Source organism: Rhodamnia argentea, chromosome 2 (genome assembly GCF_020921035.1).
Source record: "Rhodamnia argentea isolate NSW1041297 chromosome 2, ASM2092103v1, whole genome shotgun sequence".
NCBI classification, from domain to species: Eukaryota; Viridiplantae; Streptophyta; class Magnoliopsida; order Myrtales; family Myrtaceae; genus Rhodamnia; species Rhodamnia argentea.
Genome location: NC_063151.1, coordinates 4,901,178 through 4,928,125, shown reverse-complemented (window position 1 = coordinate 4,928,125; position 26,948 = coordinate 4,901,178). Strand labels below are relative to the sequence as shown.

The window sequence follows — 26,948 nt, the reverse complement described above, 5'->3', positions numbered from 1 at the left end:
TTCTGCTTTCTGTCAATGTATAGTTTTAGTCTATCCAATAGTGTAACTTCACCAGTAATCCCAAACCTTCATGTTCGATATTGCACTTACAATTTTTTTTTTTTTTTCCAAATCAGTTCTTGGACATTTCAAATTTTGCTTTGTGTTAGTCTTTTATGTTTTTTTTCCCCCTATCAGGTTCTATCATATCCTATTCTACCGAACAAGTCGCATTTTATGCACTATGTGGCGAAATCCTACTCTCTCCTCACGTGTTTCTATCCCCTCCCTCCGAAAGTGGAGATTCAAACCTTCATCTTTCTCTTTTCAAATGGAAAAAATGATCACTAGAGCAAATCATAATTCCTCAATGATTGTGTTAGTCCACGTCGAAAACAATCTTTTTAACCATATTAGCTTACGTGGAAACCGCCACCACCACAAAACTCCGCTGCCCACCACCGCCCTCGTTCCTGCACTCAGATTTTACACCCAAATATCTTCATAAGTTTGCACCTATGCATGTGCAAAAGATAAGAAAGTCTTAGACACAAGGAAAGTCTCAGAATATGGATTAAATCAAAACGAAAGCCACAGTTTAGCACTCGCGCCATCCTTAATTTAGCAGCAAAACTAAAATCCAACAATGCAGCCCGACATTATATAGGAAAACCAGTTGAAGGGAACCAAAAAGAATAATTCTTTGGCCACTCATCATGATGTGTTTCACTTCAATCGTAGCGCATTACATCAAGTAATTGCAGTTGGGGCGCCCTACTTGAAAGATTGCAAGCACCGAATCTCCATAAAATGAAAAGACCAAAATGGAGAAGACAACCAGATTACATCTTTAATGTCAAAGCCGAGGTAGCGAATTGCATTCCGGACGCTACGGACGTTGCCAGCACCATAATCAAGCAGAGTCACCCCTGTAACAACACCAACATAGGCATAAAATACTGTGAAAGAAATACGTACAGAGAGAGAGAGAGAGAGAGTATGATACTGACCCATGAAAATGTTGCCCATAATCCTGAATCAGATGTAACTAGCTGGTGAGGAAAAATTTATTAAAAAGTACCTAAGATTTGCCTGGTCAATTGTCATCCCGAAACTGTTAGTCAGAATCCACACGCACTAGAGAGGCCCCCTTGGAGGAGGAACATCCAAAGCTGTAAATCCGCTTATGCATTGAGCCAAGTCTCCGCCCCCTACCTTCAAAACATACTGATGGCCCAAAAGCGTAAGTTCAATACATTAATAACAGAGCAAAAGGAGAAAGGATGCGAGAGAATTCAACTTTGTGTGCCCTGCTGAGTGAGCAAAAACTCTACTCGACCAAGCCATGCTAAAATGAGCACGACCTGAGGAAAGATACTATAAGGTGCAGGGAGGAAAACATTTACATATTTCAAGAATGTTTCTGCATTTTCTATGAGCAAACAGTTATCGTTAGGAAATGCTTCTGCTTTTTTCCCATGGTCTCTAACTCTCCAATGGCCCATTGTTCAATAGATAGACAATCATACTCTGGACAACCTAATATCTGAGTGCAAACATCTGGGAAGTTCCCTCCTCACTTCCACTTAGGTCTCTCAATGATGATTGTGCACTTTCCATTTGATATATCAACTATGCGTGTTTTTCAGAAAACCATACATCGAATGAGCCCTATATCAAGTCGATATACCAGCCCCTGCCTGGTTTTTCCAGGGAAGCATTCCCAAGGGTATGTGTCAGTAATAAAGTAACACACCACCACTACATAGCATCTACCTGAAATTTGCGCTCGCATTGACTTTCCTGAAATGATGAATTCACCTGCCCACAGCTATTCGGAAAAGGAACTAGAAATAATGAAATGCATAATGGTCCACAATCTCCAATTATATAATCAAAGAAGAAATTGAAGAGAACCACCTACGCAAGGTAAAATAATAACCACAGAACACATAGGGTTGGTGACAAAGAAAGACCAAGAACGATCAACAGATAGCACTATACCTGCTCAGGGGAGAGATCAAATACCCTTCCTCCCAATGTGAATGAGACACTGAGCATAGTAAACAAGCCAGCACAATCAACAGCAGATTCTCCCATTGGACAATGCCACCTACTGCAAAGCTGCACAAATAAAAAGTAGGAATAAATGAAAAGGAGATAAATCACAGATGGAAAATGGAAAATTAAGTCATATCACGTCATTCACATAGCTGACTACTGGATCCTGCGTTTCATTCAGCCGAAGTTGGTTCTGCATCCACACAACAGTCATCCCACATGTAGAGCACATTTCAACAGTCAGATGACCCGAGACTTTCTTATCTTTTGCATCCACAACACTCTCAATGCCCATGCTGAAATTTTCCCCGTTAATGAAACAATAATCAAGCAATAAAAATCAGAACCAACATACTGGAAGGAATTAGCACAACTGATTGTGATTAAAAAAAAAAAACAGGTGTTCAAACCAACCTAACCTCTCGAGTACCAACAAACTTACATAATCTAATCTCTGAGCATATTTTAAGGGGCTCTTCCTGCCACGATATGAAGCTATGTGTCAGAAGTTCAACAAGAGGATACGGAATCATATAAACGATTTCTAGATATCATTCAAAGGATTGGCATAGAAAATTTGCATAAACCTTTGCTAAAAGTATCTGAACAATGGTCTGCCCATACTGCGCAACTACAGTCTTGCATTCTTCACTGACAACACCAGCGGCTCCAATAGCATGGTTGACTTCAGTGATGATAGTCTACTTGTAAAAGCACATGAATAATGGATTGAAATTGAGGAAAGTCACAAACTAGGTTAGAAGACATACCCTCAAGTCGCAAAGTACAAATTTACAGCAACCAAATTCAATGAATAGATAACCATAGAAATTCAATGGATTGAACAGAACCACATGTAACTTCTCTCTTCCTTTTATGTTGTTCAATAGTCAATTCAATGAAGCACTAATTGCTATCTTAGCCAGAAGAAGGGTCAGATGAAAATTTGCGTAGAAAATGCCCAAATATTAAATATTCCCTCCTCTTCCTTCTCACAAAAACTTTGATCCCTTTTTCCATTTTTGACCCAAACTTTTACTCCCCAATTTTCCTTCTTTCCAAATATAGCATCAACTATACTCAAGATAGAGAAAGGAGGAAAGGACTATTAGGTTTCATCTCCATGCGATTGGTAGGTAAATCATCTGGAAATAAAAGGCAATCGACAGACACCAGAGACATCATACACATAAAACTTGATACACGCCGTTGGACCGGCCATCAGAGAGGTCCCTGAATCTGCAATTGCTGAACAGCCACCAGCACAAAATCCTGAAAATTCATGTCAGAAAGTAAATATCGCAATTTCATAAGAAGTTATTCATTCAACAGAAATACTCAGAATGCAGTAGTAATATTACGCTCACCAATTGTTTTAACATCAATCAGGACATCGTCCATATCAAACCGCCAGTGCAAACAAACAGTAAGACAATCTTATAAATAAAAGAAAGATATGTCTCATGCTAGTAGTGCCACTGCCATTAATTAGAGCAATGCTCCAGCTTACTAATCTGCTAATACCCTTTTCGGATCACAGGAACATATGTGTGCTCCCCTTCATGGTGATTGGGATCCACCCCACCAAACACAATTCACCTCCCTCTTCCTCCTCAGCATTACGATTAAACCAAAAATGAGAAAACTGGGTCTTTGACAAGCCCTGGATTGACCATGTTATACCTAGAACAGAAAGTACAAGGTTCAGCATTCTTCTACCAGTGCAGTTTACAACACCTTTCAATAATGAATATCTAGAGATATGCATTTAGCGATGGCGCACAAAGGAGGCACTGTATTCCCCACTGAGAAGTGAATAAGAGGCAGAACAAACCATTTTTCTTGCAAGTACTTGACCCGCTCGACTTGTACCTTGGATGCATATAGCAAGCAATCTGCACCAAATTCAGGTAAAATAATAAATCTTCAAAACTAATGGCAATTAAGGTAATTTGTAAGGTTGATTTGATTGGAGTGAACAATGGAACTCAAAAGGCAAAACTCACATAGAAATGTCACTTTGAAGAGGGCACCCACAAATTTGAACTGCTTGTGTCGAAAATCACCGTGAAGTTCTGTAGGGGATTACCTAAACCAATCTCAACAAAATATTGAGCATACATGTAATTTTTTAGGCCACAACATCAGAATCCCCTGAGTCTCTGAGGTTGCCATTGAGACCATGCTTCCCAGAAGGCCTCATTAATGGCTCCCCTTCATTAAGATCAGGCCTAGCAGCAATCCAGCTGTTCTTATCTAATCTCCTTCTTTTGAGTCCAATTCAAAGAAATCCATCGTCAGACACCCAAAAAAGTCACGGTGACTGGATTTAGTTTGGTTCCCATATCTCAAACATTGTAAGAGGAAAAACCAAAGGAGCTTTTAGTTAAGACGAAACAAATATATACTCCCCCCAGAATTGCAACTTAATAATCGAGGTCAAGATCAAACAAGATGAAACATTGCATACACGATCGCCTGTGTCACCAAACGCTCACAAGAACCAATGACTAACTTTGTCCTGGTTGAAAAACACCGATATCATTGAAATTGAGCTAGCAAGCAACTTCTTAACGCCGATACTCTAGGAGTCTATGATCGTTCGCAGCAACAGGAGTAACGGACAGACTTATATAATCGAAAACCAATATAGAGTTCTAAAATCGCAAATCGACACCAAAACCATGAGCCGATCCTCAATCGACCACAATCGGAAGACAAGAAATTCCCTCAACAAGCCACATTGCAGTAACGGTTTCCATAATTCCCAACACCGTTCCAATCGCTAGTCAGCAACAGACGAAGCAAAACTCGAAACAGGAGATGACCCTCGTTCTAGGGAAGATCGGTGAATGTACTGAATCAAAATCCGCAGCGGTGGATGCTAAGAACTCGACGCAATTCGCTTGCGGTCGAGGGCAGAAATGGATCGAGAAGGAAATTCAATTGTGGGACTTCGCACAAAGCTCCGCGCAGTTCGCTTTCTTGGAACGAGGAAGAAATGTCTTCGGTTTGCCGGGAGCTTCGGAAAATCAGGACCGTCCACGTGTCAACAATGCGCCGCTGGATTGTCGTAAAGATAGGAAATGGGACACGGTGTTTTTCTTTTGGGATTGCTTGGGAAAATCGCGCTTTAAACCCTTTCGGCTTCCGTGAAATGCTCCACCGGGCCAGAGTTGGCCGGTTCCACGAACCGCCGGTTCCGGGTTTGGAACCGCCGATTTCGGGCCGGTTCCGATTCAGAATCGCCGGTTTCAAGATCCAATTGCTCTTTTCACCCGGTCTCCTTCCTTTTTTTTTTTTTTAAACCCGCCGGTTCCAGCGGTTTTCGGCCGGTTCGGGTTCTGGGTTGGAACCATGGGCCCGGTCAACGGGCCGGTTCCGGATACACGGGTCCATTTGGCCACCTCTAATGGTTCCTATAAATCCCATTAAACCTTACTATTCAACTTTCATTAAGACACATATCGAGTTAATCGGATGAATTTTATCAATCACCGGAGAGCATAATAGCCGATCACAAGTTTGAGTCATCTCGCGAGCGAATCCACAGTCAGCATGTGCATTGTTATATATGATAATTTTGTCTTTTATTATCTTAGCGATTAATATTAGAAAATCTTTCACAAACTAGCCGACGGTTAATAAATTAAATCTCGGACGGCTTTTTTATCCTGCTCACTGATGAACTCGTGTGGGATTCTCTCAAATCACGCTTATACGAATAAGAGGAAATTTCATTGTGGCTTCTAATGTATTGAATCCACGGAATCCCAAAAAGACATCAAACCATATTCTAGCTTGGGATAATAATATTTGATTCTTGGACCAAGTAATATTCATATTATTAGCACGTCGAAACATTATAAGGCCACCTAAATTCATCTTTCGTCCCCTTAGTTAAACGGCGACGACAGTCGTACTAGCTGCCAATCAAGCTTGCTATATGGAGTTGCGTTCAATTACTTTTGTACCTAAGATAATGTCATTAACATAAATATTTTCAATTAGCTGCCATGATTGAGATATTATAGTACGCTCTTTGTCCACTAACACGGAATTAAGGATGTCCTGTGATTTTCAAAAATATAAACTTGCTTAAAAAGTGTCACATTTTGTGCGAAACAAACGGAACCTAAATTTTGTCAACTAACGTAGAAAGTTCTAGATATCACAATTAAAGTGATGACTCCATATCATTTGACGACTTAGATTGGTATATGCTCCATCATCGTGAGGTTGAGTGAGCAATTCTCATGTGATAACTAGCAAATGACGTCGTTATATTTCGACACAGTCATTAAAGTGATAATCAAAACAACTTGTTAGCTCATTCTTATGCTTTTTATCTGATGATAGGTGGAAATATGGATCTAGTCATTGTTTAAATCCCAAACCACATCTCATTGTTAACCTCTAAGAATCGCGTTTGAACTTTGGGGCTTTCTACAAATCCGTAATTTTTTAATCCTGATAACCATACAACTATTACGGTGTGATATAGATCTTTCTCTAGAACTCGTATGCTTCAGGGAAATTTTCTAGGTAATTTCTGATAGTGAAACTTCACAATATCCGACAATGCTTCAATGGAGATAGCCTTTTAACAGGATCTAGGACATTACCCTAGGGGAACAACATTCCTGTGTCAGGGTGAGAGGCTACACACTGTACAACACAAAAGACAGGACTCATCACTATCAGTATTGGGGTAGACCAAGGAAGAACAGACAGCAATCACACGAGAACCCACTAAAGGAAAAGCTAAATGGTTTCACAAAATGCATATGCACTTTCTCCTATAAAATCCTTACAGGTCTCACAATAAAATGTGATGCAAAATGAGGACCTAAGGTCGTAAGCAAAAACAATATTTTAAGCACTAGTTGCCATATAAGTAGAAGAGAAGACATCGGTATGAATTCTTCAATGTACTCTTCTATTGCAATGTAGGAGTGAGAGCTGACGAATTTCAAAATGATGAGCCACCTACAAGATGGTAAAGTGGCGCAAGTAATATCAACATCCAACCACCCGAAAGAGGATATAAACTTTACCTGAAGAAGAACAAGAGCGCTGCAGAGTCGATTTGATTGTGCAGGAGTTAAATTTGGTGGCGACAGGACATGATAATATGTAGATTATCTCCTGGATGCACAACAAGTTAAACATAAGAACACAAAAAAAGAAAAATCATAAAAATAATCAATGCTAGATCATATCAGCAATTAGGGAAGCCTATCGAACATACAAAATGAAACGTAGAAGTATATCATATTCCGACGAACGAAACTATTATAGCCACCAAAGGAAGAAGTCTGATATCTTCTACCGATAGGGCACTCAGGTAAATGACAAAGACAATATTAAAAGATATAGATTTTCAAATACATAATGCGTACAGGATACAAATCGTCTTAAGTCTTCATGTTGTTTCACATGAAAACCAACCGTACCTGCGAAAGTGTTGCAATAGTACCAATAGAGTTCCAAGGCAGTGGAGCCAAAACTTGAAACAGGTCTTTTCTTCTACGAAACGTAACAAAAAACAAAGATGTATCAGCCATACCTGCATGAGTGCAACAATAACAAAATGCACAAACCAAAAACAACAACAAAAGTAGCCATTTCTCGAAACTCGTTCCCTGTTCCATGACATGAAACCAAATGCTCAGAGACACCTAAGATAATTCAAAGTGCTCTGCATTTTAAACCACAATAAAAAAAACCACCAGCACTACTACTGCTACCTTAAACCATGTCTTTGCAACTGCATAAATTCTCTCATGCCATTGCACCTGCCTTAAACCATGTCTTCGCAAGACCTACATACTCATGGTCATCCTCCATAGGCTTGTAACTTCATAGTAGTGACCCCAAGCATTTGTACACAAACCAAGGCCAAAATACAAAACCGTTTTGAGAATGCCTAATTAAGCAAAGACAATCACCTGATTCCCATAGACTCTAGATATCTGTTCCAAGCTGTTCTTTCCACTCTTCACCTATGAAAGTCAGTCCACAAAGTATCATCAGAGGAGGAAACATGCTTATGTATCAGTATCTATCACAAATGCTCATGGTCAAGAAACTTAGAAAATGTCACGTACCCCTGTTCTTAGATATTCTTCAGCAGCATAAACTGCATCACTGCCTAATGAAACCTTGTTTGTCCCAGATCTAAAATATTCTGAAGCCACTTCTAGACTGGAATAGTACCTGAGAAGTTGTTGAAATGTCATATAACCAGTCCTTTTTTTCCTAACTGCAGTAAAACTGAAACATGCCCGGATCAGGGGCCCAAAATTCAGAAGATATGGAATACATGCATAGTTATGCGTACAGAATTTATGTGTATATTATTCTTGGTACACCTCCAAGCAAATACCTACTTGCCATTTGCGTCTGTGAAATCTCTAATTCCACCTCCAACGGTTAGTGGCACAAAAAAATTTCATAACGTGTATCTCAACACCCAAAGACCATTGTGAAAACAAAGAAGAGAATGACAACAACAGAGGGGGGAAACAAGAAACCTGCCACACATTCCATATGAATACTGCAACCGCGAGTCATATCCAAAAGAAATGAACCTGCAGCATTGGTAAGTTGCGCAGGGAAACGTTGCGGAAACCAGTTATATTAAGAAAACCGACCTGCCACCAATATTCAAAGGGGATTACCAGTCATCCAGTGGACTACAAGCATTAAAATGCATCGTCAGATGATAAATCGTACTTCATCTGCTCCATCCTTGTAATACTGCCCAGCTAGGTCGACAGGCTTGCCGAGGTTCCTCACCTGTAAGAGAATGCAATATGAATGACTAAAAGTAACAAAATGATATTTCTACCACATAAAATATCAAAAGTACATAAATGTATAATTCATCAAAGAGAGACTTTCTGCTAAAATCCTAGGAGATTTTATGGAACATCAAATTGCCTTGCAGTCCATATCCCCCTTTGAAGGTGTAATGCAACTTTTAATATTTGCATGGAAATGTAGAACATCAAAATGAAAACTTTCTGATTCTCTTCTGTACGCTCTCTTACATCGTATCGGTCACCTTTGGTAACGACGAGATCTCCCCTGTCATTGGCCCTCACATCAAGACAAGTGATTGCCTGAGAAAAGTTGTCACTACAAAGTAGGGGGGGCTTGATAGAACTGAACACAAAAGTCACTTCCTTTTTCTGGAGTTGAACTCAAATACTGCACAATTATATCAAGAGATACAGAGGGATAGGCATGTATACAATGTGCCGAAATCCACGCCAACATGAACAAATCACGTTTGATAAACATCAATGAAAAACATGAGCAAGAACTGCAAACAATCATTATTCGAACTTGCCAAAACAACTGGAAGAATGCAATCAGATAACCATCTTCATGCCCGTTGATTTTTATATCTCTTGGAAGATCGAGCAATGAATACTACAATCAAATGAACGAAGTGAGGGAGACTATCCTAATTGATTGGATAATATTTTCCATGAATAGAGAGAAATCAAAGCCAACCAAATATACTGAACATCTTCTTGCACCAATGGCGAGAGAAATCATCGACTGAAAGTAAGAATATGCGAGTTTGTAGCTACTCGGATTAGAGAAGGGAAATCCGTGTCCCACACGTCTAGAAATAGGTTTAAGTTGAAAAGGTAATCCGTGTCCCACATTGCCCAAAAAGTGGAGAAAGTGATTGAAAGCTTCTTATAAAAGAAGGCGCAGTGTGGCATGCCGGATAGAACTGGATAAATAGGCTAAAAAAGCCCGGAGGCCCATTGGTTAGGATGGGCCTTGTTGGTTTATTTTCTAGTTTAAGAATTGGGCATTTTCGGCTCTTCCACTCAATATTGGTATTATTCAATTGTAAGCGCAACTTGCGTTTCTTCCGCTTCGCCGCTTAGGTACCCTTGAACCAGTTAACGTTGTTGGAGTTATTCAATTATAAGCTCCACGTACTATTAGGCAACAATGTTGGTAAAATGGACATATTCCCATACCTTGCGTGGTACCCTTAAACCAATCAATATTGGTATTATTCAATTATAAGCTCCACATACTATTAGGCAACAATGTTGGTAAAATGGACATATTCCCATACCTTGCGTTTCTTGCGCTTTGGTATTGAACAATGTTGGTAAAATGGACATATTATGGACATATTCCATACCTTGAGTTTTTTGCGCTTTGGTATTGAACAATGTTGGTAAAATGGACATATCTTGCGTTTCTTGCGCTTTGGTATCTTGCGCTTTGGTATCGATCTCTGCCCAAGGTGGGAAGGCAGATTAATTTTGTGAGCTTGTTTCTCCAAGTAAAGCGTCCATTTGAGGTGTGCCGCATGCTTCGCCTTCCGCTCCGTGTGAAGGGAGGGATTCGAATTGTCCTCCTACTCCAAGTGAAGGGAGGGTAGCCTATGGACCAGGATCTAAAGAGTGCTGTCCATGACCCGAGCTATCTGGTATTAGGTTTAAGCCTGCTTACGCTTTGAACAAAAGCTTCAACCCGTGTAGCAGCAACTTGTGCTCTAATGCTGGCATCTTGAGGCTACAATCCCTCTGCTTGTGGCGAAAGATGCAAAACAGCCGGCCGGAATAGAAAGCGTAGAAAATTTATTTCATCTTGAGGAATCGAGTTGCACCTTTTGGAAGGATGATTTGGATTCCCTCCCAAATGATCTTTGAGCTTCTCCAAGTTGTGGCTGTCTCTCAAGAATTGTTGACAATAGTTAGTACGTAGATATGTAATCTATCCGACAAAAACTGCATCCCACGCTCGATGCCTCGGCCTAACCATGTCTTATATTACCTAGCAAACAAAATAGGATATTTCATGAGAGTTAAAAACTTGTCAAGCAAAATGCATAATCCCTACTTGATTGCAATGGAAAGATCATTTGAGAAATGGTGAACTAGTTAATGTACATCATTAGTGAGACCGACCTCTCCTTAAAGTGACAACCGTTTGCTATAATTTTGCATACAACTCGGATTAAATTTTGGCTTGCTGTAGAAAATTAACAATATCGAGCTAATAGGACAAGAAAACTTACTGATTACCCTGGAGAATGCATGCCATGTAAACCTTTTATATACATCGAAATCATCAGTTATGAGTTTTTATCATTCCATGGAGATTCCGAGGACTCGCTCAACAACGGACGTGGATATCCCAATCCAAATTTTTGCATTATGGAAGCTAACGCAAATGCAGCGGAAGATGAGAATACCGTAGGGGGTTTCATAGAACCGAACACAACATGAGAAAACAGAGGGCGGCTTCACGTAACCGAACATAACAATCACTTCCTTTTTTTGGAGTCAAACTCAAATACCGGCTAATTACATCAAGAGGCATAGAGGGACGGAGATGTACACAATGTGGGTGAATATGTCACTTATGTACAAGTTTGAGGGTTTTTTTATATCACAAGAAAAAATTTTAGTGCTAGCTTGGGGTTTTTGAAGTCACAATAAATGTGTCACGGTGAGTATAGCTTGAGATTTTTTGTGGTTTATTCTCTATTTATATTAATTCTAGTTATTTCAATTTCATTGGCATTGTGGTGAACCAAACGAGGTGAACGAGTATCCGAATTTATTATGTTTCTATTTTCATTTTGGCAACACAAAAGTCACAGCCAACAAACAAGAAGAAAAGGGAGAAAATTACCGAAAAAGTCCTAAACTTATTTGTAATTGTGTCAATTCAATCCTAAATCTTTTTTTTTTTTGCCGATTCAGTCTTAAACCTTTTGCAATTGTGCCATTTTAGTCCATCCGGCTAATTTTGGCTGGCTAACACTGACGTAGACGCCGGCCGGGCGGCGATCAAATATTTTAATATTTTTTTGAATTTTTTATATTTTTTTATATTTTTTCTTTTCTTTTTTATTTCTTCTTCTTTTTCCTTTTTTATTTCTCTTCCCCCTCCCTCCCTACGAAGAGAAAAAAAGGAATAAGAAGAAGAAAAAAAAAGAAAAGAAAAAAATATAAAAATATAAAAAATTCAAAAAATTTAAAAAATATTAAAATATCCGATTGCCCGCCGACCGGAGTCCACTTCAGCGTCGAGTTGGTTAAAGTTTATCGATGGACTGAAATAACACAATTGAAAAAGGTTTAGAACTGAATTACAAAAAAAAAAAAGTTTAGCACTCGAATTGGCACAAATGCAATAAGTTTAGAACTTTTTTGGTAATTTTCCTTAAGAAAAGGAGATCACCTTTGGAGTAGCGAATAAAGAAAGGCTGTCCGAATATCAATATCGACATCCTTAGTGTATTCAACATACACTTCCTTTTTTGGACATTCCTGCTAATTCCGAGGTGTCCTTGGAGATTGATCAGGTAGATTATATAAATAAATGGATGAAAAATATTTTTATCATCATTGTTTAGACACGAATTGTTGTTGATAATGAATACATTTTCCCTTGAATAATTGTTTCAAACGATACGAGTGATTTTTTTCTTTTAAATTATTTATTTTTCATGAAATTGATGGAGCTAAAGTATATATTTATCCCCACCGAACATTTAGAGAATTTAGGGAGGAAGTGCGAACCGCTATTCGCAACGTAAGTAACGTGCATTTCATTGGTGCATGAAATAACCACAAGCTTCGACCAGAAATAAAAATTTACAAAATAAAACATGAATTATATCACGCACGAAAGAGTGGTCTAAGGCTTTCGCGAAAAACTCAAGATTGGAAATGCATTTTCCTATATGGTGTCCATGTAAGCAATTTCCGGCTAAAATTGGCATGATGGACTCAATAGACAAAATATGAAAATGTGTATGACTAAAAAAAAAAAATTGGCATAATTGAAAGTTTTATAATTGAACTGTTACAAATGTAATAAGTTTAGGACTTTTTTTTTTGGTAATTTTCCCTTTTATTATCTTAAGGATTATTAAACCTCTATATCGGAAGATCTTTCGCAAACTAACCAACGATTAATAAATTAAAACCCGAATGGCATTTTTTCCCGTTCGCTGATGAACTCGCGTGGGGTTCTCTGCAGATCATGCACAAACATGTAAGAGGAAATTACGAATGTCACTTCTAAGATATTGAATCCATGGAAGCCCTGAAAGGCATCTAACCACATTATAACTTAGAACAATAATAGGAAATTTCGAATGTCACTTCTAAGATATTCAGTATATTATTAGCCTGCCGAGACGTTATAAAGCCACCTAAATTCATTTTGATCCCCTTAGTTAAACGGCGCTGATAAGCCTCCAAGCTACAAATCAATCTTGCTATGGGGAGTAGCGTTCAATTACTTGTAATATTTTAATTTCATTTTGTTAAGATTTTGGATAAAAAACTACAATTTAGGACAAAATGATGTCGTTTTAGCTTTATATTTCACTTTTAGATACATCATTGCCATGTGGGATAGAGAAAATTTAAAACAAACCTACGTCAATATTTTTCGTTAGTCTAAATGAACGGAGTTAATAGAAGAATTTGATTGTACTACTTTGACGAGTTTTAGGACTTGATTGCACTTTTTGTCAATTTTAGAAGCCAATTGCACTATCATGGCAAGTTTCAGGCATTTTAGTGCACATATCCCTGAAAAAAATTTGACTGCATACCTTTTCTACATGTAGTATTCACTTTCAATGGATTTTTTTATTTTTGCTTTTTTCGTTCAGTTACTCTAAACAGAATTTTCATGCACGTAATCATAACTATTAATAGCAGTTTCAGAATTAACTTCCATAAAAACTATAAAAAAAAAAGACAAGAAGAACAAAGAAAGAGCGAGAACCAATTATAAGGATGAGTTTTCCAAATGATTACTCTATGTCTTACTTTACAAGTGCTTGAAATCTCAAGGCTAGTGCGGCCAGCGAGAAGTGCCTTGGTCTCTCTTGCACCTGAAGTTTGATTTTTATGTCTCAATAAGCTTTTTTCCAGCAGATTAATGTACAAGACATGCATTTCGTAGTATCCATATGTTTCGTCTATGCAGATTTCTTTCTCTCTCATGCACACAAAGTTGGCGTGTGAATATTGTATATCTAGCATTATTCTTCTTCTCTTTTGTTACGAAAGTAAATATATCCTCACAACTCGAAGGGTCGGTGAGGATGTATAAACGACGGGCTCGGACATGTATCATCACGTCACAAGGTTGATCCTCTCTGTTCGCTGCGTTCTACTCCGACTCCTTGTGGGTCACATACATAGGTGGAGCTTGGACTTATATCGGTCGTGATTTTGCTGGGTGTTTCATGGATCCTCAGGAGATTATCGAACGATATACTTATTGAGATATTTTGTGGCTCCAAGTTTACGTACTTATGATCGGTTTTCTCGTTGTAAAAAAAGAAAAAAAAATCATTTAATCCAATGTAGCTATACGTACTAAAAACTTATAAACTACATGGGGATTTGACCAACTTTAATCGCTTCTAGATCTTGAGGAATTTCTCATAGTCTGCCAGCTCTCTTTATGGAAGTTTGAATTGATTATTTTAGAGCCTTTTTTGGCTTGTTTGCTATCAAAGCTTATGTGGTATTAGATAAGAGTAACAAGGAGAATAGAATTGAATAATTTCTGTTAGGGGTGTGCATGGTCCGGGCCGGTCCCGTCCCGGCATGGAACCGGGGACCGGACTGTAGTCCCAGGCCTGGCATGGAACCGGGGACCGGACTGTAGTCTCGGTCCCCATATTTTCGGGACCAAGGACCGGACCGGGACCGACGGTCCCGGTCCGATCTCGATCCCGGTCGAGTAGGATCGCTAACTATTGAAAATCTAGTCAACTTAATAAACTATGTCATGGTAAAAACATAGCGAATCGCTATGACTTTTATGATCGACGAACTTGACTAAAATGTTCGAATTCAATACCAAATCCAGCCATTACATGATAAAAACATCACCAACCGCACTCAAAAAAGCCTGCAGAGAGAAAAGATGACCAAAAACAAGATGGAAAATAAGACTAAAAAGAGAGTCTTGAGGAGGAGAGTGCGACCGTGCAAGATTGGGAAAAAAATGGGCAGTGGACTTTTATTATTCTGTTTTGTTTTCAATTTTTTTTTACAATTGTATATATTTATATATAAATAATTATATATTATTGGCGGTCCGATCCGGTCCCAATACAAGAAACCCGAGGATCGGACTGCCCGATCACCCGTCCCATTTATTGGGACCGGGGACCGGACCATCCACCTCAAGGGCAAGACCAACCCGGCCGGTCCGAGCCGGTCCGGTCCAGTTTGCACGCCCCTAATTTCTGTATATATTCTTAATAATGACGAGTAGATGAGTCTATTTATAGGCTTCACAAGGATGACTATATATAGTAACATAATATTGTTATATCAATTACAGTCAATCAAGATCAATTAAGGACAAATAATGCACAATGTTGAGAGATATACATAATCAAGGAAAATATATCTCTAACATCCTCACAAATTCAAGGCGACGTAAAAGAAGCCAACTCAATCTTGGAGAAAACATCTTGAAAAACCCCGGGTGGATGTGCCTTGCTGAAAACATCAACAATCAAATCAATCGATGAAGTGAAAACGATTCGAACAAGGCTGCTTTCAAGGTCTTGTCACTTTGGTGAATCACTTGAGCTCGGATTGTAAGAGGTCTACCCAATGCTAGATGTAGAGGCGCATAATAGATCGATATGAACATCATGAGCTGTCCAGCAATAAAACTCGGCTTCCACTAGTGGCGTGGGGACGAAGGTTGTTTTGGACACTAGTCATTAATGGTCAGCTTGAATGGTAGTTTTTTTTTTTTTTTTTTGCATGCCGCTCCGCATGAAGCGCGTATAAAATGACAATATGTTTTAATATGTTTGGTGCACTTATGGAAAACATCATTATGTACTATTTAGATAGCACTCTAATAGTCGCAATAAATGATTGTTCCACCTTTATGACGAATGTTTGTGTCATGTAATAATTACCGCAACAATAATAATTATGATGCTGTATAAGCAAGGGCTTGATATTCTACTTTCATGCTAGATCGAGCGACAATGTTCTGTTTCTTACTATGCCATGAGATAAGTGAGTTACCTAGAAAGAAAAAGTAGTTTGTAATGACTATCCAAATGGTCTCCTAACTAGTTAGTAGTAAAATAAGCCTTCACCTCGAAGGAAGAATGAACATAAAAGTGAAGACCATAATATAAGGTGCCCTTGACATAACGAAGAATTCAAAGAACAGTAGCAAAGTGAGTTGTAGCAACATGGTCATAAACCGACTGACAATGTGAATATCATAAGTGATGTTAGGACGAGTAACAATGACAAATATAAGACCACCAACCTGCTATCGACAGAGTACAACATTCAAAAGAGGAGTCCCATTTGATCATCAAATTTGGCAGTAGTCTCAATGAGAGTTGTAGAAATCTTTTTATTAGTGAGTCCCGCTTTAACATATTTCGCCCGAGAAAGATAACAATCGGAGGAATCCGAGCGAACTTCATCAATGTACTAGTAAATTACAAATTTGTAAGAATCATCTCAATTTAACGAGAAAAGGAAAATTTTGGTGCCAAAAGTTGTGTACGGATCACTTAAGTGCCAAGTTTTTGGAAAAAAGAGAGAGAGATCATTTTAGTGCCAAGTTCAATTTAGTCCGCTGAAATTCCGACATGTACTTATTTTATTAATAAGTGAAGGCGATGTGGCTCCGGCGAGGTCCAATCCGTAATAAAAGAGGTAAAAATTGCAAAAATATTAAAAATAAAAATACAAACTTAATTAGTTTTAAAAAATAAAAAAGCTAAAAATTGGGAAAACATTTATCTAAAATAAATTGAAAAATTAGCTTAAAATTTAAAAAAAAAAAAAAAGCTAAAAAGAAAAGGTTAGTAGCATAAATAGGTGGCGAGCCGCCAATCGCAGGTGAGGGCTCAGAGGGCCTCGCCCAAATTTGGGCAAGGGTGGGGGTCCTCACCCATGTGAGAGGAGGGTTGCCGGACCTGCCCCGAGGCTCGGCGACCCATCCGGCCATGGCCTAACACCATCGGCCATTGATGGCGCTAGTGGGGCGGCGGCGGTGCGGGCTTGTGAAAGCCCCCGCCATTGGTAAACAGGAGGCCTCTTTTTTTTCTTAACAGTTTTTTGTTAAATTTTAAGCTTATTTTTAATTTAATTTTAAATAAAATTTGTATTTTAAAAGAATTTATTTTTAGTTAATTTTTAAATTGAATTTTTATTTTTAATTTATTTTAAAGTGTAAAGTCCACATGGCAACCCACGTGGACTTATTATTTTTTTAAATGTCATTTTTATTAAAAAATAATTATTAATGACATGTGGTAATTTTGATCTAAAATTCTTGCCGGAAGCACTAAAGTGATCATTTTGTCTCCGATTTGGTACCAAAGCGATCTAATTGAAACTTTTGACATTAAAGTAATCTTTTTACACAATTTTTGACACTAAAAGTGTCATTTTCCCCAATTTAACACGAATAAGTTCCCTGTGAGAGTTGCTGTGACGTCCTGAAATTTCGACCTCTGCAAGAAAATTATAAATTCCAACGTGGAAAATAAATTTGGATTTTGAGGATTTAAGAGACGATGATTGATTGTTCCGAAACATTCGTTAGAAAAAGTCAAGTTTGAATCGTCAAACTTTGACTCGTAGTATCGAGATTATTTGCGCGAAAAATTTAATTTTTTTTGAATCCTAAATGCGAAAATCTCAATTTTACCTTCGGTCAATTGAGCCAAGTGACCGTCCGATACCTATTTATTAAATTACCAAATCGCCCGTGGGATTTATACGCTCGAGACAAGGGAATTAAGGAATTTTTGAAAAGTTCTGTGGGCCCCAATTCTCTTCCCTTTTCAGTCGAAATCCCCCTCCCCAATTTGTGGCCGCCCAAGGTCATTTTCACTTTTGGACCCAAAAAAAAAAAACAGGTCATTTTCACTTTCCTTGGCTGACATCACTCCTACCTCATCAACTTGCCCCCTAAGTTTTGAAGCCCACGTGATAACCTCTCTCTCTCTTTGCTGTTGACGCGGCCCACCACAATCCCATCTCCTTTTGCATCATTTTCTTCCTTGTTCTTTCTTCTTCTTCTTGCGTTGCGACGCGACCGAAACCCCCCCCGTGCACTGTTTCTCTTCTTCTTCGCTTTGCTACTTCGTCCCTCTTCTTTTCTTTCTGTTTCGCTTGAACCAACGACCACCACCGACGGTCTCACTGCCCAGCCGCCTCCGGCCTTCGCCGCCGCGACGCACCAACATCCAGTCGTCGCCTCGTCACCGCCTGTCGCCGAACCGCCAGCGACGTCGCCTGCGAGCTGGCCAAGATCCGCGAGTCCAAACGGCCCAGAGACCCACTGCAGCCGTCCATTTTGCTCGTCGCCAGCTACTTCATCCTGACGCCGTCGCGCCCTTCGCGGTTAGCCACGAACCAAGCCTCAACGTCTCCGTCACTCGACCGCCGTTGTACAGCCGCGCCCGCGACCCATTGTCGCGTTGTCAGCCGAGTTGGACTCGCGAGCCTACCGTCCCGAGCCCTGCCGAACACCCCCGCCGCCCATCCGAACCAACCCAGCTAGCTCAACGGCCGTCCTTTGCGACCCACGAACCAAACCGTCAATCCCGCAACCACCTCAGATCCGAACCCACAGCCCCTCCTCCGTTCCCTCGTCTTGCTATCGTCCAGGCAAGCTTCGGTCCGTGACACCGTTTTTCCTTCGACCTCCCGCACCCGAAGCCATGTCTCGCCTAACCGAGCCTCCAGCCGCTGCTGGTGAGCTGTGAGCTCCGTACGAGGTCCGAAATCCCGATCTCTAATCCCTAAACTTGACCTTGGACCCCAACCCGCGAGCCTCCAACTCGATCCAGCCCAAAGACGTGTCGATCTGATGCTAGAATCGTTAACACCGCGCCGATTCAAGAATCTGACGTGCGAGTTCCGTTGGTTGCCGCGAACTTGAACGTGGACTTAAATTTGAATTCGCATCGCCTCACACCCGACTCGACATCGAACGCAGGAGTTGTGAGTTAACCCCTAAACTCTGACTAAGGCGCTAATTACGTTTAAGGATAGATTTAATATTAGTAACTGCTAATTAGATTATTTAGCTGGAGCTGGATAATTTAATTGCATGCGATCGAATTACTTGCGTGAAGCCGAGTCGACTAAATATTTTGGTATTAATAATGGAAGTCTGGAATAGTTAATCGAGTCGGATTAATTAAACGTGATCGAGATAATTAATTACGTTAATTAATTATTACTGTCCGATTATTATTTATATTGGGCAATTATTGTATTATTATTAGGTCATTGTATAATGACCGCTATTTGTCCGGATTGATATGAGTGATTACCCTATTTATGGTTGCGAAGTCTTATGGATGATATGTATATCTATGTAGCCACGTGTGGATTGAATTTTGAGCATAAAAATGTCCTGGAGCCAAGTTTTGAGCACGATCGCTTGTGGATGCATTGGATTAAATGCAAAGATAAAAACCGGCTTGATTGTCCAGTGTGCTTGTGTGGTCATATGATGAGATTATACCGTGCTAGTCGTACGGTTTCCTAGTAAGTTCGTGTCGTGCCGGTCATACGGAATAACATGACTTATTAGACACCGGTCGCAGCTTGTGAAGGACCAAAGCCCCTATAGGGATTCCCGGTAGTTTTGTGTTGTGCCGCTCGTACAAATCTTACGGACTATCGGACGCCGTCGTCGGAAGTAAGGGACGAAGCCTGGTTATGCCAAGAGACACCGCCAATCGTAATGTTAAATATTGCCAATCATAGTGTTAAGCCACACCAGTCGTGTGCACTGGGCTTGATGGCCTCTAATAACCGAAACACGTGTGATACATTATGTATGGGATTGTGATGGGTGTTCTGGTTGAGTGCCTTGGTTTATATGTTATTGGCTGTTATGATATGAACTGTTCGTCGTGTGGCCCATGGTGGGGTAAGTTTGCATGTGATTGAAAATTTACTGTGATATTGTACTTAATCATGTGGTAGTTATAGCATGGCGTGAGTTGCACGCTATTGATTTGCTATCGATATTATCTTACATGTTTAGGCTGTCTTGAGCGAGTCGATGTCCTACTTGGACTTAGGCATTGACTCACGGAGATTTTATATCTCATCCGTTGTTGTTAAACATTTTTCAGATCTTAGCTATGGGAAGCTAGAAGTGAGCGTGGCTTCTTTTTGAGTAGCATGGAGTAGTGTTAACCTCCAATCCTAAACTAGTATTTTTAAGGACAGTAGAAAGTGGCCCCGAGGTAGGGCTTGTATGTACGTACTTCCTAGGATTAACATGATAATTAGATAAAAATGATCGTTGTGTTGTTAATTGATGTGGCTGTTTGTTTGACATCCTACTTTTTTATTCCCGTAGATTTTATATTTGTTTGGGGAAATTACATGTTCCGCATGCGTTAATAAAAGATAAAAATAATGGGTCAATGACGTGCTTGAGACGTCGTCCATTTTGACCTGAGGCGTTTTGATAGCGTTATTGCGGGTCCAGGGATCGGAGCGTGACAGTTGCCACATTATTTCTGGCATTCAACATGAGACACTTTTTTGTTCGAACTCTCGAGTAAGTACATTCAAAAGGAATTCCTCGAAACAATTACTGCCACCAAAATGGAGAACGCCATGCTTACATAGACATTGCAAAAAGTTCGTATGTATCTGCGGAACCAGTCTAGTGCATTGACTGGACGAGAAGAGAGGAGTGAAATTATTGTTCTCATTCTTGCCTATTTTCATGGTTGAAAAAAGAGACAGTATTAAACTTTCTATCTCACGAAAAATTAATGATTTGAAAAACACATTTCTAAAAATAATAGCTCGCACCGCTTGAAATAATCAGTCATGGAAAAATATTTTCATTACCGAAAATAATTTATGTCTAAATATTTTGGTGAATGATGAAAGTATTTTTCGATTTATGCGTTTTTGTAAGCTACATAAGCGATAGTGTTTTGAAAAATATTTCTCAAATTATTCATTTTCTGTGAAATTAGCAGAACCAACTCTCTACTAAAAATTGGTGTATGAAAGATTGAGACAGAACTCTTTTTGCAATTCACAAAAAGGAGATACTTCATTCTCTCTTCTTCATTTTCTCTGTTATTTATTCATTACTTCGTTGGAGCCTGAAAATTTTTATCCTAATGGAAACCTCTAAAAAAATCAATATTTGAATACTATTTTTTTGAAAATAATCTCTTATATCACTTACAAAAATGAATGCACGTATAGACTTTTATTTACAAGAGAAATACTTTTTTATTTACTAATTGTTCTAAATAATAGAACAATTATTTTTAAGAAAATATATTTTTTCGCGAGATAAATGCATCCGAAATCAATCAAAACGCCTCCTACCTCCGAGAAACGAGGGAGACTCAATGGCTCCGAAGTTCACCATACCATGATGTGGGGTGGTAGAATACTGCACTCTGTCTCTAATCCTCCTTAAATTAAATTAATGCTCCCAAATTGAAGTAAGAGATAATGAGAGGGCCCCATTTCTTTGACTTAACAAGCAATCTTTATCACATTGAAGAAAAACAGGGAAACTTGCAATTTGTGGAGCTAAAACAAGCGAGGTCAACGGACACATGTTGGGTCTGCAAATGTACTGGCATCTCATTTATTTCTCCCGGATTAATTAATGAACTTTAGAAGGGAACCTGCAGTAAATGTGACACGCAATACATTTTGCCTGTATCTTTTGTTTGCAATGCTTAAGGAGGCCCTCATTTTCGGTTGCTTGGCTCATGAAGCCATATGTAACCTCCGGGAGCTGATATTATATATTTCTCTTATTTGTCATATTTAATTTTTTTTATAGATAATTATATCTTTCTAAATGGGAAAAATTGTCCAAAAATCCCTAAACCTATTGCACTTTTCCAATTCAATATTAAACCTTTCAATTGTACCAATTGAGTTTTAAATCTTTTCGCATTTTGCAAATTGAGTCCATACTGCCAATTTTTGCTAGAAATCCCTCATATAGATGCCGGTCATTCTACATGGTATGACTCGCGTTGACGTGGATAATTTTTGAATTTTTATTTTTTTTCATATTTTTATTATTATTTTGTCTTTTCTTTTTCCTTCTTTTCTTTTACTTTTACTATGGACGGCGAGGGTCACCAGGCCCTCACCCAAACCGAGCGAGGACATCATGGCCATGGGCGAGCTCGGGCAAGGGCCGAGCGACCCTCGCCGATCATATCAAAGACAAAGTAAAGAAGGAAAGACAAGAAAAAAAAATTGGAAAAAAATATATTTTTAAAGTATTTATAAAAATTGTCCATGTCGGCGCCGGTCGTGCCATGTGGGATGACCGACGTTCACTTCAACAATTTTTTAGTCAAAATCTGCTGGATGGACTCAATTGGAAAAACTTAAAAAGATTTAGAACTCAATTAGCATAATTAAAAGGTTTATAGCTGAATTGACAAAAATAGAATAAATTTAGTACTTTTTGAACAATTTCCCTTTCTAGACGTGTTACAATCTTCATGACGTGTAAGCTATGAAAGTGCTTTATTTTTTTGTCCTAGGGTTTGTTAAACCTCTATATAAAGAAATTTAGAAATTAAGATTCTTTCGCCAATTAGCCAACTGCTAAGAAATTAATCACGAACCCTTTTTTTTTTTAAATTCTTTTTATTTATGAACTCGCGCGGGGTTCGCTGGTTATTTTGCTCGTACAGTAAGTGGGAATATTTACGTGTCGCTTCTAAACAAATTATTAAGCCCAAACCTTAAGTCCATGTAGGGGGTCCTTAACTAGAACAGTCTGCACGTGGTCGGTGAAATTCGAATAGATGACCTCAAGTTTCTCAACAGGAAATTCCTTAATGCACCAACGAACAGCGCCAAACCTTGAGGTTATATGATCTACTCTTAGTGTACATTTGACATGAAAATATTGATCGAGAAATAAATACGGTCTTCAATATATTTCTTCATTTTCATATGGCCTCCTAAGTTGTTCCTGGGAACTAGTGTAATTTTCTTTATCTAGCTGCCTTGAAATAAAGAGAGAGAGAGAGAGAGAGATGATGCAGATGAACCCAGCTCGAATCCATGCAGCGTCGACGCAAAAGTCCATGCAAATTGAGCTCTAGTCTTCCATGTCAGAAGCTAATGGGGACATGCACGGAAGAGGAAGGCCTTTTCTTCTCTTCTTTTTCAAAGGGTTGTTGGAGAGTGCATTTAAATGCCTTAACACGGTTTTCAGTTGAGAAGATGGGCCAAAATTTAAGACCCCTCCTCTCAATCTTTAGACTCATGCTCACTTCTATATAAGCCCCTCTCTCGTCCCTCCACTTCTCACCAAACAAATCAAGATCTCTCAGAGAATTTGATTAAACTGCTTCACATTGAAGATGATCACTTCCAAGTTGCTTCTCCTTGTGCTCCTTGGTGCTCTAGTTTGCACCTCTGGCTACTCTAGGGTGCTTTTGGGTGAGGAGGCGTCCTTCGAGGAGGAGAAAACCTTCTACCACCGTCCTGGATACGGTGGTGGCCTTGGTGGTGGCTCTGGAGGTGGTGGTGGAGGAGGGTTGGGTGGTGGTGCTGGTGCTGGTGGGGGAGCTGGCTATGGTGGAGGAGCCGGTGCCGGTGGGGGACTCGGAAAAGGAGGCGGCCTAGGCGGAGGAGGTGGAGGTGGTCTTGGAGGCGGCGGCGGTGGAGGATTAGGTGGTGGCTATGGCGGGGGAGCTGGTGGTGGATATGGTGGTGGGGCTGGCGCTGGCGGTGGGATAGGTGGTGGAGCTGGAGGAGGCGGTGGTGGAGGATTTGGAGGTGGTGGCGGTGGGGGGCTTGGTGGAGGAGCTGGTGCTGGTGGAGGGTATGGTGCTGGTGGAGGAGCTGGTGCTGGTGGTGGATACCCTTAAAAAGCGAGAGCCAGATATAAAAATGTCTTTCCAAATGACTACTCTATATTTTCCCTTAATTAGTGCTTAAAATGTTAAGGCTAGTGCGGCCAGAGAGAAGTGATCCTTGGTCTCTCTTGCACGTTAAGTTTGATTCCTATGTCTCAATAAGCTTTTTACAGCAAGTTAATGGACAAGACATGCATTTCATAGTAATCATGTGTTTCGTCTATGCAGATTGCATAGAGTAACATGCATGAAATCACATTGCCGGACTCGGTCATGTGTATGCGTAAATCTAGCATTTTTCTTTTTTTTTTTATGAGAGTGAAGTATGGCAACCCAACTTGAGGGTCCGCAAAACTGCATATGCGATGGGCTCAAGCGTATGTCATCGTGTCACGAGTTCGATTTCTTCTACTCGCTGCGTGCTACGCCAATTCTTTGTAGACTTGCATCGGTCGTGAACTTATAGGGTATTCACGGATGCCGAGGAGATTATCGAGCAAAGCTTGGATAACCCTTGCCATGATTTGGCATCATAATCGCAATACCGTATGGTTATCGTACATCATACGTACAAGAGGAATGGGATCGGGTTTCACACTATGAGCAAATGAAATTGAATTTTGATGGAAATAATCAATTAAATCCATGTAACATTGTCATATACGCACTAAAGACTAACAAAAAACGTTGGGACTTAAAAGGCTTCAATCGCTTCTGAAGCTAAGAGGAATTTTTCATAGTCAGCCAGCTCTCTTTATGAAACTTTGAGTTAATTCATTTAGACCATTTTTTTTTTTTTTGGCTAACGGAGCTTTAACTTGTATAAAGTCTACTACTAACAATGATGGTCGATGATTAATCACGTAAATGGTAATCATGAGTTTTAAGCGGAGCTATGACCGAAGCCGATGGAGGACCACGTTGTCCTATTCGGAGTGGAGCATGTATAGCCTGTAGTTGAAACTCTAGTTCATGATCGCGGCGGAATCACAAGCCATGGATGCAAAGGAGCCAGCCCAAATAGAGACCGTAGTTCATCTATTTTATGGTGAGGAATGTTTCTTCACCTTCTGGCAGGTGCATGGATTCCCCAAATGATCTTTGAGGACATCCAAGCTATTTCAGTGTTCGATGGATCGTCTAAAACAGTAAGGACGGGTCCATTTAACCTGTCGACCACAACTTTAACCTGCGCTAGATGCCTCTGCCAAACCATGTTGCTCATATTACATAGCAAAGAGCGCAATTAACTAATGAAACTTTTTCATCATACTCGGGCCCTTAGGCCACATGCAAAATTAAATTTGGGGTAAACTTCGTCTGGGCTGGTCTGGTCTGGTCGCCTGTTTAACAGCGGATCGGACAGATGGTCTCGATTCCCAATTTCAAGAAAGGGGACCGGACCAAAGGTGCTTGTGTCATGGGTCGACTGGATCAAACCATGCGGTGACTTAGGCTTTCTTGGATCTTTGGAATGCCTAAGCTAAATATTTCGATCGTAAAGAGAAAGTGTTTAGAGAGAGAAGCTCTTAGGAGATAATACTTTGAATTACTGAAGTGTTGGATGACCCAATGAGGGAGAAAGCTCCCCCATTTATGCAAAAAGCCTCTCTATGACTACCGTTAATTGACTCTAAATCTAATGGCTTAGAATGCAACTTCCCATCTAACAACTTCTGACATTATCTACGATATCGCTTGTCCCTAAACATATCTTATAGGCCTCAAGAAAACCCTAGAGGTCAAGACACTTCAAGCCTTGTGCTTCACCCGGGCGATGTTGTTGATCGATTTGTTCACGGAACCTCCAATGCGTGACACTTGGAACTGGCCAGACCATTGGAAATGACCCTCTGACTGCAAAATCAATTTTATTTACCTTAGTGTAGCTGTATTATATGAGAAAAGTTTGCTCACTTCATTACATATATTAGCAGAAATTGGCGATGTTCCTTATGGCTATCGCAATTTAAGATTTTTTTCTTATCAAACATCTAAAACATACGTAAACCTATTAGAATGTCCCATACAATATTCCATCGTTTCTCGAAGCTTATATATTTCAGATTTTGCAAGGTAAACAGCAAACGCTTTTGAATGCAATCGAATTAGCTATCAATTTAAGTATTTTATAAGTTTATTTTCTCTAGTCTTGGTAGAATAATTGACAAATGTAAAGGAGCTCACCAGCACAAATCTAATCAGTAAATTTTGAACGAAGAGCCAACGGTAGGGCATCTATCAATTATGGTGGTCGATACCTTGACGGGTGAGAACCAAATATAAGGATGTGTCTTCCAAAGGATTACTCTATGTCTTACTTTAAAAGTGCTTGAAATGTCAAGGCAAGTGCGGCCAGAGGGAAGTGCCCTTGGTCTCTTTTGCACCTAAAGTTTCATTTTTATGTCTCAATAAGCTTTTTTCCAGCAGATTAATGTACAATACATGCATTTCGTAGTAAATCATGTGTTTTGTCGATGCAGATTTCTTTCCCTCTCACGTACACAAAGTTGGTTTTGTTAGGAAAGTAAAATATATCCTCACAACTCAAGGGGTTGCTGAGGATGTATAAGTGATGGGCTCGGACATGTATCGTCACGTCACGAGGTTGATCCTGTCTGTAAGCTGCGTGCTACTTGAACTCCTTGAGGGTCACATACATAGGTAGAGTTTGGACTTACATCAATCATGATTTTGCTGGGTGTTTCTTATATTCTCAGGAAATTATCGAGCGATATACTTGTTGAGATATTTTGTGGCTCCAAGTTTACATATTTATGTTCGGCTTTCTCATTGTAAAAAACAAAAACAAAAAAAAATTAAGTTTTGACGGAAACTAAACTGTCACTTAATTCAATGTAGCATATACATACCAAAGACATATAAACTATGATGAGATTTGAGCGGCTTTAATCACTTCTAGACCTAGATGAATTTCTCGTAGTCAACCTGCTCTCTTTATGGAATTTTGAACGGATTA

The 26,948-nt window shown here is 39.6% G+C and overlaps 4 protein-coding genes across 5 annotated transcripts in view; 1 reads left to right on the top strand and 3 right to left on the bottom strand.

Annotated features, from left to right (window-relative positions):
* Positions 1-7,829, bottom strand: part of LOC115749935 — a 28,355-nt gene extending 20,526 nt beyond the window's left edge. The window contains exons 1-3 of one of the 2 annotated variants that reach the window (XM_030686985.2): positions 7,497-7,821; positions 7,098-7,188; positions 6,570-6,708 (exon numbers count right to left, since the gene is read on the bottom strand). In XM_030686985.2, coding sequence (XP_030542845.1) covers positions 6,689-6,708; positions 7,098-7,188; positions 7,497-7,694 — 309 coding nt within the window. In that variant the 5' untranslated portion in view covers positions 7,695-7,821 and the 3' untranslated portion in view covers positions 6,570-6,688. Of the gene's footprint in view, positions 1-6,569; positions 6,709-7,097; positions 7,189-7,496 lie in introns of those variants that run through there. The other variant, XM_048274386.1, reaches the window with a different exon arrangement.
* LOC115749925 (DNA mismatch repair protein MSH5) overlaps positions 1-11,118 on the bottom strand; it is a 94,491-nt gene extending 83,373 nt beyond the window's left edge. The window contains exon 1 of the mRNA XM_048274291.1: positions 11,102-11,118. The gene's annotated coding sequence lies outside the window, so the exon portion shown is untranslated. The remainder of the gene's footprint in view (positions 1-11,101) is intronic.
* LOC115749936 (aspartic proteinase-like) lies at positions 546-2,448 on the bottom strand. Its single transcript, XM_048274388.1, has 4 exons — positions 2,180-2,448; positions 1,984-2,103; positions 990-1,206; positions 546-908 (listed from the first exon to the last, which is right to left on the bottom strand). The coding sequence occupies exons 1-3, from the start codon at positions 2,333-2,335 to the stop codon at positions 1,117-1,119; spliced, it is 366 nt and encodes a 121-aa protein (XP_048130345.1). The 5' UTR covers positions 2,336-2,448; the 3' UTR covers positions 546-908; positions 990-1,116.
* A 12,315-nt stretch (positions 11,119-23,433) lies between the features above and the next one.
* On the top strand, positions 23,434-24,175 carry LOC115749934 (glycine-rich protein 23-like). The gene has a single exon (XM_030686984.2). It carries the CDS (start codon positions 23,471-23,473, stop codon positions 23,978-23,980), a length of 510 nt encoding a protein of 169 aa, XP_030542844.1. The 5' UTR covers positions 23,434-23,470; the 3' UTR covers positions 23,981-24,175.
* Positions 24,176-26,948: the final 2,773 nt, after the last annotated feature.